Source organism: Triturus cristatus, chromosome 2_1 (assembly GCF_964204655.1).
Source record: "Triturus cristatus chromosome 2_1, aTriCri1.1, whole genome shotgun sequence".
In the NCBI taxonomy this organism is placed as follows: Eukaryota; Metazoa; Chordata; class Amphibia; order Caudata; family Salamandridae; genus Triturus; species Triturus cristatus.
Genome location: NC_140581.1, coordinates 192,912,707 through 192,927,205, shown reverse-complemented (window position 1 = coordinate 192,927,205; position 14,499 = coordinate 192,912,707). Strand labels below are relative to the sequence as shown.

Genomic DNA, 14,499 nt, shown 5'->3' with positions numbered 1-14,499 from the left:
AAATGTTGCTTCATGACACAAAAAGAGCTTGGTGGTGTGATTTCATGCAAGAGGCCACACAAGAATGGCAAACTGCTAATCTTAAATATATATATTTTATTAACTTAAAGTGGCAAAATCTGCTTTTTATGCAAATAGGTTATTTTCCGACCCCAACACTTCTAAAGCAATATTTGGAGCCTTCACAGAACTGAGAGAAGTGCAGGCCACTGACCGACCCCCTGCCTCGACAGACGCCTCCATCAGGGACAGCTGCTTATCTGCACTTGGATGAGGAAAAACAAAGTAAAACAAATCAAAACAGAAATCTGGCTACTATTGAAGTCCTCTTCTCCGAATGAGTTACCTTTTTGGCCACCATGACATTGCCCCTAGACAATTCAAGCACAATGTGTAGAAAACCTCCGAGTCAAATTTGATGCCAAGCTCGCCAAACAGGAACAAATTAAAGAAGTGCGAGGATCTGCTACGCAAAACCATTTATTTCCTCTTATTCTCTCCAAAAAAATGCAGACTGACTGTTCATTTGTTGGCTCAGACCTGTACAAATATAACTCCTTATATCTTGATTTACCAGCCAGGAGATTAAAAGACTTCAGCTGGTTTGGGCTTCCATACAAGGCGTTACGCTCATCTCAGAAAAAAACCTAGCACAAAGTTCATGCGCTGCTTGCCAACCCGAAATCTAAGATAAGCGAACGCTTTGTAATTGACTATACCCAAATTTCTCCTGGTGACATTTGGTGGCCGGGCATTCTCAGTCTCAGCCTCTAAACTGTGGAATACCTTGCCTGCCACCATTAGGGAAAACCCCTCACTTCTTCTTAGAACAGCCCTGAAAACCTTTCTGTTGGTTCAATCTTGACTCTTGGTGGTTCGGGTTTTACTTGAGATCCTTTGTCTGTTTCTTCAGCACCAAGATGCCCACAGGCAATAAAGTGCTTTACAAAACTAAACAAATACATTTGAATCAAGTAAAACAATACCATAAAGAATGAGAAAAGTGTATAAATGGGAGGTGCTGGAGGAGGGGCCTTATATTAACTCCTCTTACTCCACTTCACACACACACTGTGGAAAATGCATCTAGTGGGGGGTTGGATTTACTATTGTAAGGCAAATGCCACACATAATATATAAAAAAAAGAATATCTGATATATACAGCGATGAGCCTGGACTGCACGTGCTCATGATGTTTTGAATACAACGTAAAAGTTGTTTTTTTTTATTAACATTGCTACATGTACTGATATAAGCCAAGAAGAAACCATAAACTCTCTCCTTCACAGCGAACAATTAGTCATCCTCAGGCAGCACAGGCTCGACAGAACGCTCACGCGAGCACTTTTCTCTAGTTGAATAATCTACACTTGTCCTCCAAATTCGATGAAAATAGGGAAACACCCATCCGTACACATCAAACACTACAGATGTCTTCAAAACTAACTAGACAGACAATTCTTAACTAAATATTGACGAAAACTCTCTACTAATTTTATACAACAACATATCAACCAAGAACAGACTTTAATTGATTGATGGTGCTTCCAGATCTGAATGCAAGAGCCCCCAGATTGAGAATGCCCAGCATTGCTAGAGCAATGGAGGTATGACAGGACCATGCAAGCCATTGCAACGCATGGCTTTACAACGCATGGCTTTACAACGCGGTCTTTACAACAAACCGTCTCTAACTCTGCATTCCCTTACCGCTCAAATCTTTACAACGCACAAAGCTTTCGATGTATTAGTCCAACTCCAGTCTGCACAACAGTAGGAAAAGCATTGGACTTTTGGAGTCCAACACCGTCTCCCCAATGGCAAGTCATTGTAAAGACTTGAGTGGTAAAGGAATGCAGTGGTAAATACGGGTCGTTGTAAAGGCACAGCGTTGTAAAGACTTTGTGGTAAATGCTGTTTCCTATACCAATGGTAATGAGTGCTGCAATACTGCCAATTACACCACCTAACACAACCATGTACACACTGGCGAGGAACAATATTACTGACCAGTCTTTGGCAAGTAACCAAAAAGAGAACTAAAGAAGAACTGAAGATGAACCGACCAAATAACACAAAGATACAAAAGTCCTTCGAAAAAAGCTTTAAGATACTGAGGAGTGTGAGTACCTATTTACTAAAATGCGTGATTTCTTGCCAATGACAGGTCAGAGACATCCCTCAACTGAGGAGCTCTGGAGGAAAGCGTTCTGGACAGACTGAGATGGAACATTTTCACAGCACTGAAAAGAGCAGTCACCTTACAATTCAATGCATAATGTATGATATCTTATCCATGCATCGCCGAAGGATGGTCTGACAACTGGCCAATGCCACAGCCTCATGAATAAATTGTTGTGATGTAATTGTCCCTTGGAATGCTGAGCACATTTCCAGGTCTTTAGGGTTCATTTCTTGCCAGTAAGTATATATCTATTCTATCATGGCAGCTGACAAAATGGCAGAAAGCTGCACTGTGTTTAGATCAATCACTAGCGCTTTGTTCATGGGCCCATCACTGAAGGCCTTAAGAATTTGTAATCTGGGTTTTCAAACTGCACGTTTTAACTTTGCATTATCAGTGATGCAATCTGTATCACTGCAGGGCCTCAGTACCCGGCCTTTAGGGGAACTCTAACAGATCAAATTTCTGAATATTGTTAGCACAACGACAGGTCAATCTAATACCCAGCTGTGGAATGGTAGGCCTTTAAAATAGTTATCAGAAAGGCATGCATCCACACCACCCTAGGTGAACGGACGACCCTCACTCTGGAACTGGATACGTTTGAAAAAACCTATCTCAAGAGAAAGGCTGAGACTGAGAGAAAAGCTGTTGAATATTCAATGCTCCGACCCTGCCTAATTCAGCTGCACAAGGAGGAGGCCATGTTGGTGGAACAATTGTGTTGCCTTGACTAAGCATCATACGTAGCCCGAGCACATTCAGAAGGCGAGAAGTCCGGCCCTCTTCTCTCGAGGTTAGTTAAAAGAGAGTTCAAGAACCCCCCAGTAATGATATTTCGCACCCAGATAATACCATGCTTTATTTGCAATAAGAGATCCACGAACCCTCTGGTACTTTTTACAGGACTCTATATCAGGACTCTATATCATCCTTCAGTTCAGAAAGGACCTGAAAACATGGCTAATCGTCCCTAAACCATAGCCGCTTTTATTCCTCCACTGCAAAAATCAAGGGCAGTAAGCGCTAAGACACACGCTCTATAAAAACACCTATTTCATTTCATTTCATCCTCTCCCTAAGGTTCCGCAAATGGATATCCTAGCATTCCCCTTCCCAGGTTATCCCAAGAGGAACTAGAGGAAATGGAGGGGCCTACTACTATCTAAGACATTAAAAAGGAGATTACTGAATTGGCCATGGGAAAGCCTCCCCGGGATGCATGGCCTCCCAGCAGAATTTTATGAAACCTCAGCAATGTCCACCGCACCGAAACTAATCAATTTGTACAAACCGTTCTTAAGCTCGGATGGCATATTGACGGCCATCTTAATGCTGTGGTGACATCTCTCCAGGCTATCTTCTGGCAGTCACTCCATTTATCAACTCTGTGCCGCATCGTAATCTCGAAGATGGTGATGCTTCAATGTCTTCTATACCATTTTGCCAACCTCTAGACTGTAATCTCTAGGATGTTCTTTTGAGACCTCATCGAATTGCTATGCAAGCTTGCCTGGCACAGCTGCTGCTATCGAGTGACCCAATCTAAAGTGCAGCTCCCTCCTGATCAGGGGTTCCTAGGTGCAAACTTTGCGGCCCAATTACAATTACTAACCCAGTGGCTCTCTGCACAGTTTCACGAGTACACAACCACCCTTGCCCCCTCTCAACTGGGTGATATTGTTGTCCTGTCAGCCACAGGAGTCTGTCCTCGCACAGTCTCCCCCACCTCCTACAAGTGGCTCTGCAGTAACTAGCTAGAGGGCTATGGGTCACCCGCTCTCTCCCCCCCAACACTCCCACAATAACTCACCAGGCATCCCCGAAAGACAAGGGCACTCACTGAAATGAGAGTTACTGTTGTGGTACCTAGCCAGAATAACCACTATAGGACATCCCTTACAGAACAGTCAGCTCATGTCCTTTGCATCCCTCCATGAGGGTCAGTTTCTCAAATATGGTCTATTACGCCACATCCTCCACACCATGTGGGCGGTGAAAGATTCAGAGCATGTCACCAACCAACTTATAAATACATTACACATGATGGAAAATGGCTGGAGACTTATTACTTGATTGTCCTGGGCAGTGGTGGCTCCTCTATGAGGCGAAAGAGCATCGCCCCACTACTTTGAGCCACCCCACCTCCTTGAAAATAAAGCCATTTGAATTCTCTATTTTATTATCTGTTATTTGTTTCAATTCATATTTGGTGAATCTTCGTTCCGTACCTGGGCCAGGGTTGCCTTTACTTTAATTGACGCCACATGCCAACAGGGAGGAAAGAGGCGTGGATGTTGCCATGGAGTGATTGAGTGATTGAGTGCTGTGTAATTAAAGAGAGCATGACAGACTGACCAGTCTCTGGACTCGGCCAACCTGACATGCGTACTTCAGGCTTCTCAGTCCAAATCCACTCTGCCACTCTGGGCCAGCTAACGGATTCCTCTATGTCTTCAACAGGACGCTGTGTTGCCTTGTCCATCCAATCATGGCGCAGCTCTCATGCTAGTTAATATAATAAAAATCCTTAGAGCTACGTCGGCATTGACACTTTGGCAAAAAGCAACCTTTAGGCTCGGTCACAGGAGAGCCAGACAACGCAAGGACAGGAAGCGCACAGAACACAGCCAATTATGGTGCAGGTTTATTTTAAAGCGCTCAATGGCTGGCCTTGTGTTTTTTAATTTTCTTCTACCGGGGCTCCCTTCCTTTAGACAGTGAGCGCAAACATACGGGAAGTTCATACTGATAGCAGAGCTGTGTGCCATTCAACCCAACACTGCAGACAAGCAAGAAGCCAGAGACCTTAGTACTTATTTTTTTTAAAAGATATTACTGAGATGGTTCTCCGGCTGTAATTAAATACGAGCTTAGTGAAAACATATGGTGTGAAATGGGCAGCTTGAGAAATACCTTTGAAAACCACAAGTACAACATCAGGTTTAAAGCTGTACTGGATTAAAAAATAATTTTCTTCACGAGCGCTCTTACTTCACTTGTGTGCACAGTTTAAAAACGTGTCTTTATATGGGTTTACACCTAGCATGGGTGTAACCATTCCCTGGTGATTTAGCAGAAACCGTATTTTATTTGTAGAGTTGCTTTATAATCACATGTGTAGCACGCACCCGTATATAATCCTTTGTCAAATTAACATTAAGGGGCCGATTCCGATCTTTTTAGGAAAGCCCTCCATCCGAGTCAGATCCAGAGTGCTTTCCGACCGACTCGCACTCCGGGGCTCCGAACGCTCGAGTACGATGCGAACACGCGCTTACGGACACGGGTCACTCGGAGCCCCATTGAAGTCAATAGGAGCCTGTTGTACGACGCGTACATAGGCTCCCATTGACGAAAAAGGTACGTTGCGCAAAAGGGCCCCCCTGTAGCGTCTGTGCCACCCACACCATACATGCATGTGTCAGGGGGACCCTCGGGTTCTCCCCTGTGACCGACTCGTAAGGGTACGGGTGAAGGGGGATCCGGCGTGGACCCCCGAAGTCTGCTTCCCGGAGCTTTTAAGAGCAGGAAACTCCGTCTTGATCCGGCTGTTCGAATCATGCATCGTACTGGCTCGGTCGGAAATCGCCTCTATTGCATGGCACGGTTTGCTTACGGCCAACGTGAACGGAGTGGTCCGGAAATGTTTCGGTCGGCGATTTCACGTTTCCCGCATCGTACTTGCTCGCTCATACAGTTGTACGAGTTGGTCGGAAAACATGCATCCGGGTCGTACTTTTCCCGGCCGGATCGCGTTCGGAGCTATTCCGAGCGAGATTGGAATTGCCCCCTAAGTGTTAGAATCTTGAAATGTAATGATGTGAGATGTGATGTATTTAGGCCATTGAATAGTAACATGAAGAATTAACATAGAAAGTGAATGTAACTAGCAGAACACATTAATGTGAAGAATTCGTGTTGTGTAACGGACAATCATTCATTTATAAAATATGTTCATTAGTTTGTTGTTTATATGTAGGGAGAAATATTAACTGACCATGTCTTAGTTTCTTATGTAATTTTGCAAAGCTTGCATGCCATTTTCTTATGTTAGCTGAATTTTGTAGGTCTGAAATGTATTTTTCCCTGGATGCTCTCGTTTTAGAATTAGTAGCTGAATTTCATGTGTGCTGTGGAATTTGTTCTTTCTCACGTTTTGTGTTGCAGGTGAAATAAGCTCTCTTGTTAGCTAGAATAATGTCTTTGTTTTACTAGCCAGACAAGGAGAGAAAAAGTTACATCTTCCCTTCTGAATCGATAAGGGAAGCCATTGTTCTTCACACAGGAGAAGGCTTGGGAACCAAGGACAGAAGTGGTGAGAAGAACATCGCGGTCCCATGGAAAATTACCTTTAGGATGATGTCCAGAGCAGATGGCGTGACCCAAAAGGACTCTTGGGAAGAAACCTGTAATAATGGGACAATGCAAGTAGGGAAAAGGGCCCCACTTCTCCTTCTGCCTTTGGAGAGAGAGCATCTTAGCATGAGCTATGCCTCGATAGCTTTATGCTCTTCGACCCATCCATGGTGAAGGGACTTCTTAGGAAGACTCCACATGCTGACACCTTTTTTTCCAATTTTCCTAAAGATGCTTAAGTAAGGATGTCATTTTAGCGCTGGTGTAGGGATAGATTGATGCTTTACTTTCATCAACCCTTGATGCAGGGAAATTTGGAATCGTGCTTTCTGATCCTCTGCATCCTATTCCTTGAGTTAATTGTTTTGTGCATGTTGTATCGCCTCAAATTGATTCGCAGATTTGGCTTTATGCTGATTCCAAAGTATTTCTACACTCTCGTTTTGAGGTGTACAGTTCCAGAGAAGTTCCAGTTGAATTGATTGGCATCATTAATGACTTTCTCCCCTTTAAGCTTACATGCTGCTATAAAGAACCATCGGATTGTGGTTCTAGAATCGGTCCAGAACTTAGGGGTACAGCCTTTTCACTGGCTCAAAACTATTGAAAGAGCACTTGTGCAACGTGCTGTCTGTGAGGCATTGCACACACCAAGCTCATCCTAGTCCAGGAATTAGGAGTCCGGCAGCGTTTCTCATCCACATAGTTCATGTCCTGGGGAGGGGTTAGATTACCAAGAGGTGCACAAGGCAGCAAACAAGAAGTAATTAGTGACAAGGAGAACACATACTTAAAAGGGCCTTTGTTATAAGTGCTCGGAGCGCATGTGCCATATACCTAAGCCATTTTGTGTCAAGGACCAGAAGAAAACTAGGCCTGAGCAGAATATTTAATTCCAATGGCGGAATCGGAGGAATTTGGTAATGCCACGTTACTCTTGTAACACAGAATTGCTTATACATTCTGCCATTCCGCCGGCAGAATTAATCTGCAATAAAATTAAGTTTCTAAAGAGGCCTGGCAGACGGAGCAGTCCCTCTATGTTTAAAAATCACTGCAGATTAAAGTTTAATCTACAGTGGCTTTTAAACATAGAGGGACTGCTCCCTCTTTGCATCCCTCTTTATAAACCACTGCAGTGCAGTGCATCCCCCCTAGGTGCCCAGTGCACACCCCTTGGGATCATATTGTGGAAATATTATGTGTGATTTACGTTTTGTGAATCCAAAATGCCAAATGTAATCACAACTTCTGAGATTTTCACTTGGATGATTAAGTCACATATGAAAATGACTTTTTTATCAGGCCCCCTGGGTGGAAAATATTTTGAGAAGCAAGAATATTGTTTTAAAGACACTGAAGTTGAATATTTTGTTAACGCATTATTTCCAGAGATGGATTCTGACATAATATCAGATATAAAATGTACTGTCAATCTGTAACCATATACGTTGTGGACAATCAGATTCCTGAATAAAGGGATCTTTGGCTATTGTAATTTGCCACTATCTATTAAGACTAGCACATAATAATTTGCTTTCTAGCTCAATCCTTTCAAAAAATCACCAGCTTTTAACAAATTGTATTTCTAGTTAGAATTGTATTGTAAAGCCCTTTATCTGGTGTGATTGCTTTAAATCCATCCCTCCTCAACTATTTTATTCTTATCAGCAATAACTGCAAACATATTTTCTTGCATGTGTGGTTATTTCAAATTGAAGCAGCAGATCTTTTTGCAGTCTAGAATATTTATTTCTGCAACACCACCTAACAAATCTAGGGTTAAGACCAAAAATAAAACCTCTCTCCTATCATGACTAATATGCAATCTAACATTGTGATATACAGTATATTATCGGAATACCATGGATGAAAAACAGTCATACAAAAATATTTGTGAACAAAATATCAACCACCAAAATATTGTTACGATAAGTATGTATAGGTGAGCTATACTTGACTTCACATATTTGCAAACACGCACACACACATATATATATATATTTTTTTTAAATATATATATATATATATATATATATATATATAAACAACAAAGTGCCTCTGAACACGAAGACGCCACTCCGATGGGTAACAACCCAATTTATTTCTGAGACTGCAATTAGTGTCCGGTTTTAAAACACATTCCCCAACGCGTTTCAAAGCCACTGCTTCTTCCTCATGGGGCGGTTTGGCAGCACGTGACGGCGCGAACCACAGCAGTTCATTATATATATATATATATATATATATACACACACACACACACACAAACACATACACCTACACACACACGTATATGTGGCGGTTGTCACTGGGTAGTTATTGTTAGGTCAGTGTTTTCAGAGGAAATTCGTTTTTTGTGTTGCTAATAACTTTGGCACAATTTGACGAATCTCCACAAAATTCGTTAGTATATCCGTACATTCCGAAGCAGCTAACAGAGCTTTTACACATCTCCTAAAGCAGAGGTTTTGAAGACATAAAACTGATGCAGTGGGGAAATCCAGACACTGGGCAGTCTACATAAACTTCATAATTCAATGCTTTCTTGGAATTATAGGAGGACAACACCTTCACCTACCAGCAAAGTGCATCCTTCTGGGGAGCATTTCGGGCACAATGCATCCTGTGGCCCACATATCTATAGCTTTGGTGTAGTTGTTGGGTGGGAGAAGAAGACGTGGTGATCTATACCATTTGGTGACAGATTCTTCCGGAAGATATCCCTGAAAAGTGCTCTTTGTTGCCTAGTTTGTGCATGGAACGCTTCGGGGTGATCCATCAAATAGCGCCCGTGAAAAAAGAGGGTCCCAAAACACAAAATCATCATGCATTTTCCATAGACTTTTTTAGACAGTGCTACTGCAAAAACTGCAGAACAGAATTCCCCCAAATTTGGCAGGAAGATAGATCTTGGTCCAGAAAGCATGCTGTGTGATGTGGTGTAAATCTGTTCAGTAGTCTTTGAGAAATCAAGGTTTAATAATATTTGTATATCTGGATGGTTGGCTCTGCAAGAGGCTCACGAGAGGCGCACAGATGCTCAATTTTAAAAATAGAGTTCTGATTAGCCCAGGAAGCTTTCTTTTCCTTGGGCCATCTAGCTCCCTTGAGAGTCAGACTTGCCGGGGCCTAATAAGTCATCAGTGATGTCATAAATTATGTCATGGAACATGCCATGAGTGATGTATCATGTGAGGTCAGAAGCAGTGAGTGGCGGGAGTGCAAGTCATAGTTAGCTGTGCTAAAAATAACTGGTCAATTTCTGTGTTTTCTTTAGTTCAAAACGTTATTGTTGTCACTGACATATTCACCTGCCTTTACCTTTACGTTAACTTTTGGCTTTTTTCAGTGAAAAAAATCTGTGTGTGTGTGCGTGTGTGTGAGTGCATATTTATATATGTATGTATATAGTCAAAGTATGTGGGTCTGAAGCACAGAAAAATACATCTAGAAAACATGGTGCTAAAACTGAATGTCAGAAAAGCTTGAGAATGCTTAATTTTTTATAAGTACTTTATTCTTGTTTCTGTGAAAATTATAAACAATTATGAAATATATTCAACCAAGAAAGGATTAGTACATTTACACTTGCCTATATACTTACATTCAATATATTTCAATATATCGATATTCCAACATGTAATCATTGCATACACCTATTACTTAAGTAAATCCCAAAATATATTATCAATGAATATTTCTATTGGATCACAATATGAATAGTTCACTGAGATGGGTGAAACGCCAGTGAACAAAAGGGCAGCAAATTATTATTCTCCCATATGCTGTGGTTCTCTTTCGTCTCTCTCTGTATTTATCTGTCTTTCATATATTTATTTGGTCTGCTGGTCTCTATTCTATCTTCTCTCTAAACATTTTTACTGACTGTAAACTGATTTCTACCACGAACACAGAACAAATTATAAGTAAGCATAGACATTTGGGAATGTATGAGTGTCCGAGTGAGAACAAGCAACTAATATAAGTTATCAACAGTGATAGTAACAGTACCACAAATAATTCAAGAGATATGCAAAGTTGTTTCAAAACAAATCCATTCTCCAGATCTCCGCCATGCCATCCTTTTCAATAGAGAAGGTGATGTTGGTTCTTAAAAGGGTTTCATTTTCCAGTTGGCTGCTTCCATTTTATTAGGCAGGGTAGAGAAGTTATACATTGATATAGACCTTGGTGGTAGAAGTCTACTGTCTTCTTCCACCAAGAATATCATTCCTGTGGCTGCCTTCCTCTTTAGAGATGCTGTGGAGGCAGAAGTCCCACCAAGCCTGGGATCTTCACCTCTGCTCCACCTCCGGCACAGCCAGCACAAGGCTTAATTAGGACTTGACTATGGCTCTTGCTGTCCGATTCGAACGCTAAGATGTGGCAGAGTGGTGCTGACAGTAGCCCTTTATATGTAACCCTCCACCCCTCTCATGTAACACAAATGTGTTACCTGAAATATGTATTCCTCTGAGCCCAGGGGGGCGAAGCAATGCCTTGATTAAAACCCCTTGGATGCCCACTTGAATCCTGATCACTGGTTCTAGGGGAATCCCCAATTTTTGGCTACGGCGGGGATGACATACCACTTCAGGGAGGAAACTCCAAGGGATACCTGCGGATTGGGGATCCCATTGGTTCACAGCACCCTAGACTTGAATTCATGGTAGCATGAGTGTGGCACTACTGTGGATTTCCAAACCTCAGTTGTGTGCCTACACTTGAGCTGCCACCCTCAAGTTTCACCATGTGCCCTCACAGGACCGCTACTGAGATGCTGATATCTTCCAATGCCCTGTACACCTCATAAATTATAAATGTAATCCACTGGTGTACAGGCGTGCTGCATGACTTACCCCAGTAAGAATTGCGTGTGCTTGTTAGTACATTCGTACATTCCAAAGTAGCTAGCAGAGCTTTCACACATCTCCTAAAGCAGAGGTTTTGCAAACATAAAACTGATGCTTTGTGAGAATCCAGACACTGAGCAGCCTACATATACTTCACAATTCAATGCTCTTTTGATATTATATGAGGACAACACCTTCACCTACCAGCAAAGAGCATCCTTCCAGTGAGCATTTCTGCCAAGATGCATCCCGTGGCCCACATATCTATAGCTTTGGTGTAGTTGTTGGGCGAGAGAAGAAGACGTGGTGATCGATACCATTTGGTGACTAGTCCTTCAGAAAGATATCCCTGGAAGATAGAAATAAACATGTATGTGAGTAAGTCTTGCTATGCCGGTCATCCTCTCAGTAGGAACAATGGTTGGGCTGCCTGTGACCATCTCTACTCTAGAATGTCTCCCTGTTACTTCACGGACGGTGGTCACCTCCATGATAAATGCTGATTGTGATTGCAATATGAAACTCGGCATAACTCAGGACACAATGCAGCGAAGCTAGTACAATGAGGCTGAGGAGCTTTTGTAGGTTGTGTAGATTCAAACTGCACATGCTCTGGAACAACACAAAGTAACAATCGACAAAAGAGCCATTGCTATGAAATGGGGGGCAGTTGATCGCCCACTGACAATAGGGTGGGTGGCAGAAATGTACAGAAGCATGGTGGTCGAGAAGGAGGTTTATAAATCCAGAGACTGTCCGAGAAAGTGGGATAAAAAATGGGGTGCCTGGAATGCATATCGGGGAGAACTGTGCATCTCACCAATGGCAGAACTAGAATTGTCCAAGCGAAGGGACATGCAACCGTAATGTGTAATTGCGACATTGTGCATTTCATTGTTCATTTTCAATCTGTATAGACTGGTGTAATACTGTGATTCTGCACACTGTTAAATTGATAATAAAAATATATTAAGGGAAAAAAAAAGTCACATACAACTGGAAGAAGATGTAATCTAATGGCCAGAGCTGCTGACTTTGGGCCGTGGAACCAGGGTCGACTCCCGGCATCAGCTCAACATTGTGTGATTCTGGGCAAATCACTTAATCCCTTTGTACCTTAAAAAACATAATGTGACCTCGTGTAACGTAATCTGGTGCTCATGTAAACCGCTCCAGAGCCCTGGGGCCGAGTTTGGGCTGTATAAAACGAGAAAAAAAAAACGACGACCTCAAATGTAAATAACAAATCAAAATGCCCTAAGAAAAGTCGTCAGTTGATTACATAATGTTAAGTGTAATAAAATACTGGCCAAACCACAAACCTTTCATACCTAATCATGTAAGTACCACATCCTGATGAAAGGAGGCGATCTTACTTTTTCTTTTATTATTATTTGAGGTTTTCTGCAGGGCAGACGCTCTCCAAGAGGACAGTTGTGTTCTTTTCAGTGTTACGTTGTGAAGGATAACATAAAAGGTGGCTCAAACCTAATAAGGATATTCACAATCATTCTGTGCACTGCAAGATGAGAGATTAGTTTTACCCTAGGAAGGCCAACATAAAATGCAATGCAATTATAACACGCATGATAGATCATAACAATCATAGATTTTCTGGACTTCCATCTTTTGAAATACGTTTGGATATCATTAATGTCCTAAGAATCGATGTTAGATATTTTCTGTTAAATTTCGTCAGACCTGTCGTGCATTCTTTAGGAACAAAATGTTCGGAACAAATAAGTAAGTTATTTTGCCAACGTTACTTTACCTAGATTTGATATTTCTGTAAATTAAAGTGTTACTTGTCATGTCATCTTTAAGTTTTGAATGAGTTGTGCTTTACTACGTCAATACTTGTTTAGGAATGAGCTAACTACCATGCCTATATCTCAAAAACATTAATGACGCGCAATTTTTAATTAACACATAAGAACATTGAATGAGTAGCTGCTGAAAATTTCTCCCAGACCTTTCAAAGCCTCTTAAATGAGGCATTATGGCTAATAAAGCAGGAATGTATATGGGAAAAATCCGGCATATAGGTGACTGTCCAATAGCCTGGGGTGAAATATATACTGCACCTATGTAATTAGAGTGACTGGACGCGTACATGCTCATCACTGGGTTAGTGATGTCTGCCCTGCAGAAGGTGTGAGAGTCCCTGAAAACTGAAGCACTGCCGCCACATTTGATTACCGAATGAGTGCACCCCGAGCATACGTACATTTAAAAATGCAATGTTTGGGCTCCGTTTGAAAAAATAATGAAGGCGTCTTTCAACCTCTCTACTAAAGGTTGCGCACTGGCTGCATTCACTCAGTAACCCTAAACATGGCGCTACAACTGTAAATTGCCGTTCATTGGTCTTTGAGTACCTTTATGGGTGCTCCATTGCAGAATACAATATTTATTGCACCCATTAAAATGTGATGCCCTGTTGTTTGGAATTTTATAAATGCAATAAATATCACCTGTTAAAAGATTACCCCTCAAAAATAGGGCATAGAACACAAATTTGTGGGGCTTTCAGCGCCAAATTCCGTATGTCTGGTGTTTGCCAGGCTTTTCTGCCAGTAAATAACATCGGGTGTGATTTGCCCAAATGTATCCAGAGAATGCTGCACTTGTTGCACCCAGTAATTGCCTAGTGCAGTTAACTCTGACCTACTTGTAACTATGACCCATACAAACAGGGCTCTAGGGCGGTGGGACCAGTGAGGCCTCACCAGGAGCTAATTTAGGGTGGGGGCGTCATGTTTGTAAATATATTGTGGTTTGAAAAGCTCCTGCTGCTGCGTTCCTGGCTTCCAGCATTTTTTAGGCAACAATAAAAATGTCAAGATAACTCCGGTGAGTAATGTATTTCCTAGAGAGAGGTTGGAGGTCTGTCTAGGGGAAGTTTTGACTCATGGTAAGGTAGCGCAGGGGGTTAATATGCCTGCTGCAAAGAACGTGTACATGCAGATCACAACCTGTACATAATGCAAATAGGTCAGTGGGCTACTGCTTTTGTCAGAGAGATCCTTTTGTTACTTGCAGTTTATAAGTTAAAATCCTAACATAGATTAGAGCGTTATGATTTTTTCCCCAGTCTT

At 42.0% G+C, this 14,499-nt stretch overlaps 1 protein-coding gene across 2 annotated transcripts in view; it reads right to left on the bottom strand.

Annotated features, from left to right (window-relative positions):
* Positions 1–14,499, bottom strand: part of MAPK4 (mitogen-activated protein kinase 4) — a 423,340-nt gene that overhangs the window by 127,713 nt on the left and 281,128 nt on the right. For both annotated transcript variants that reach the window (XM_085629761.1, XM_085629753.1), the window contains one exon: positions 11,606–11,750. In XM_085629761.1, coding sequence (XP_085485887.1) covers positions 11,606–11,750 — 145 coding nt within the window. The remainder of the gene's footprint in view (positions 1–11,605; positions 11,751–14,499) is intronic.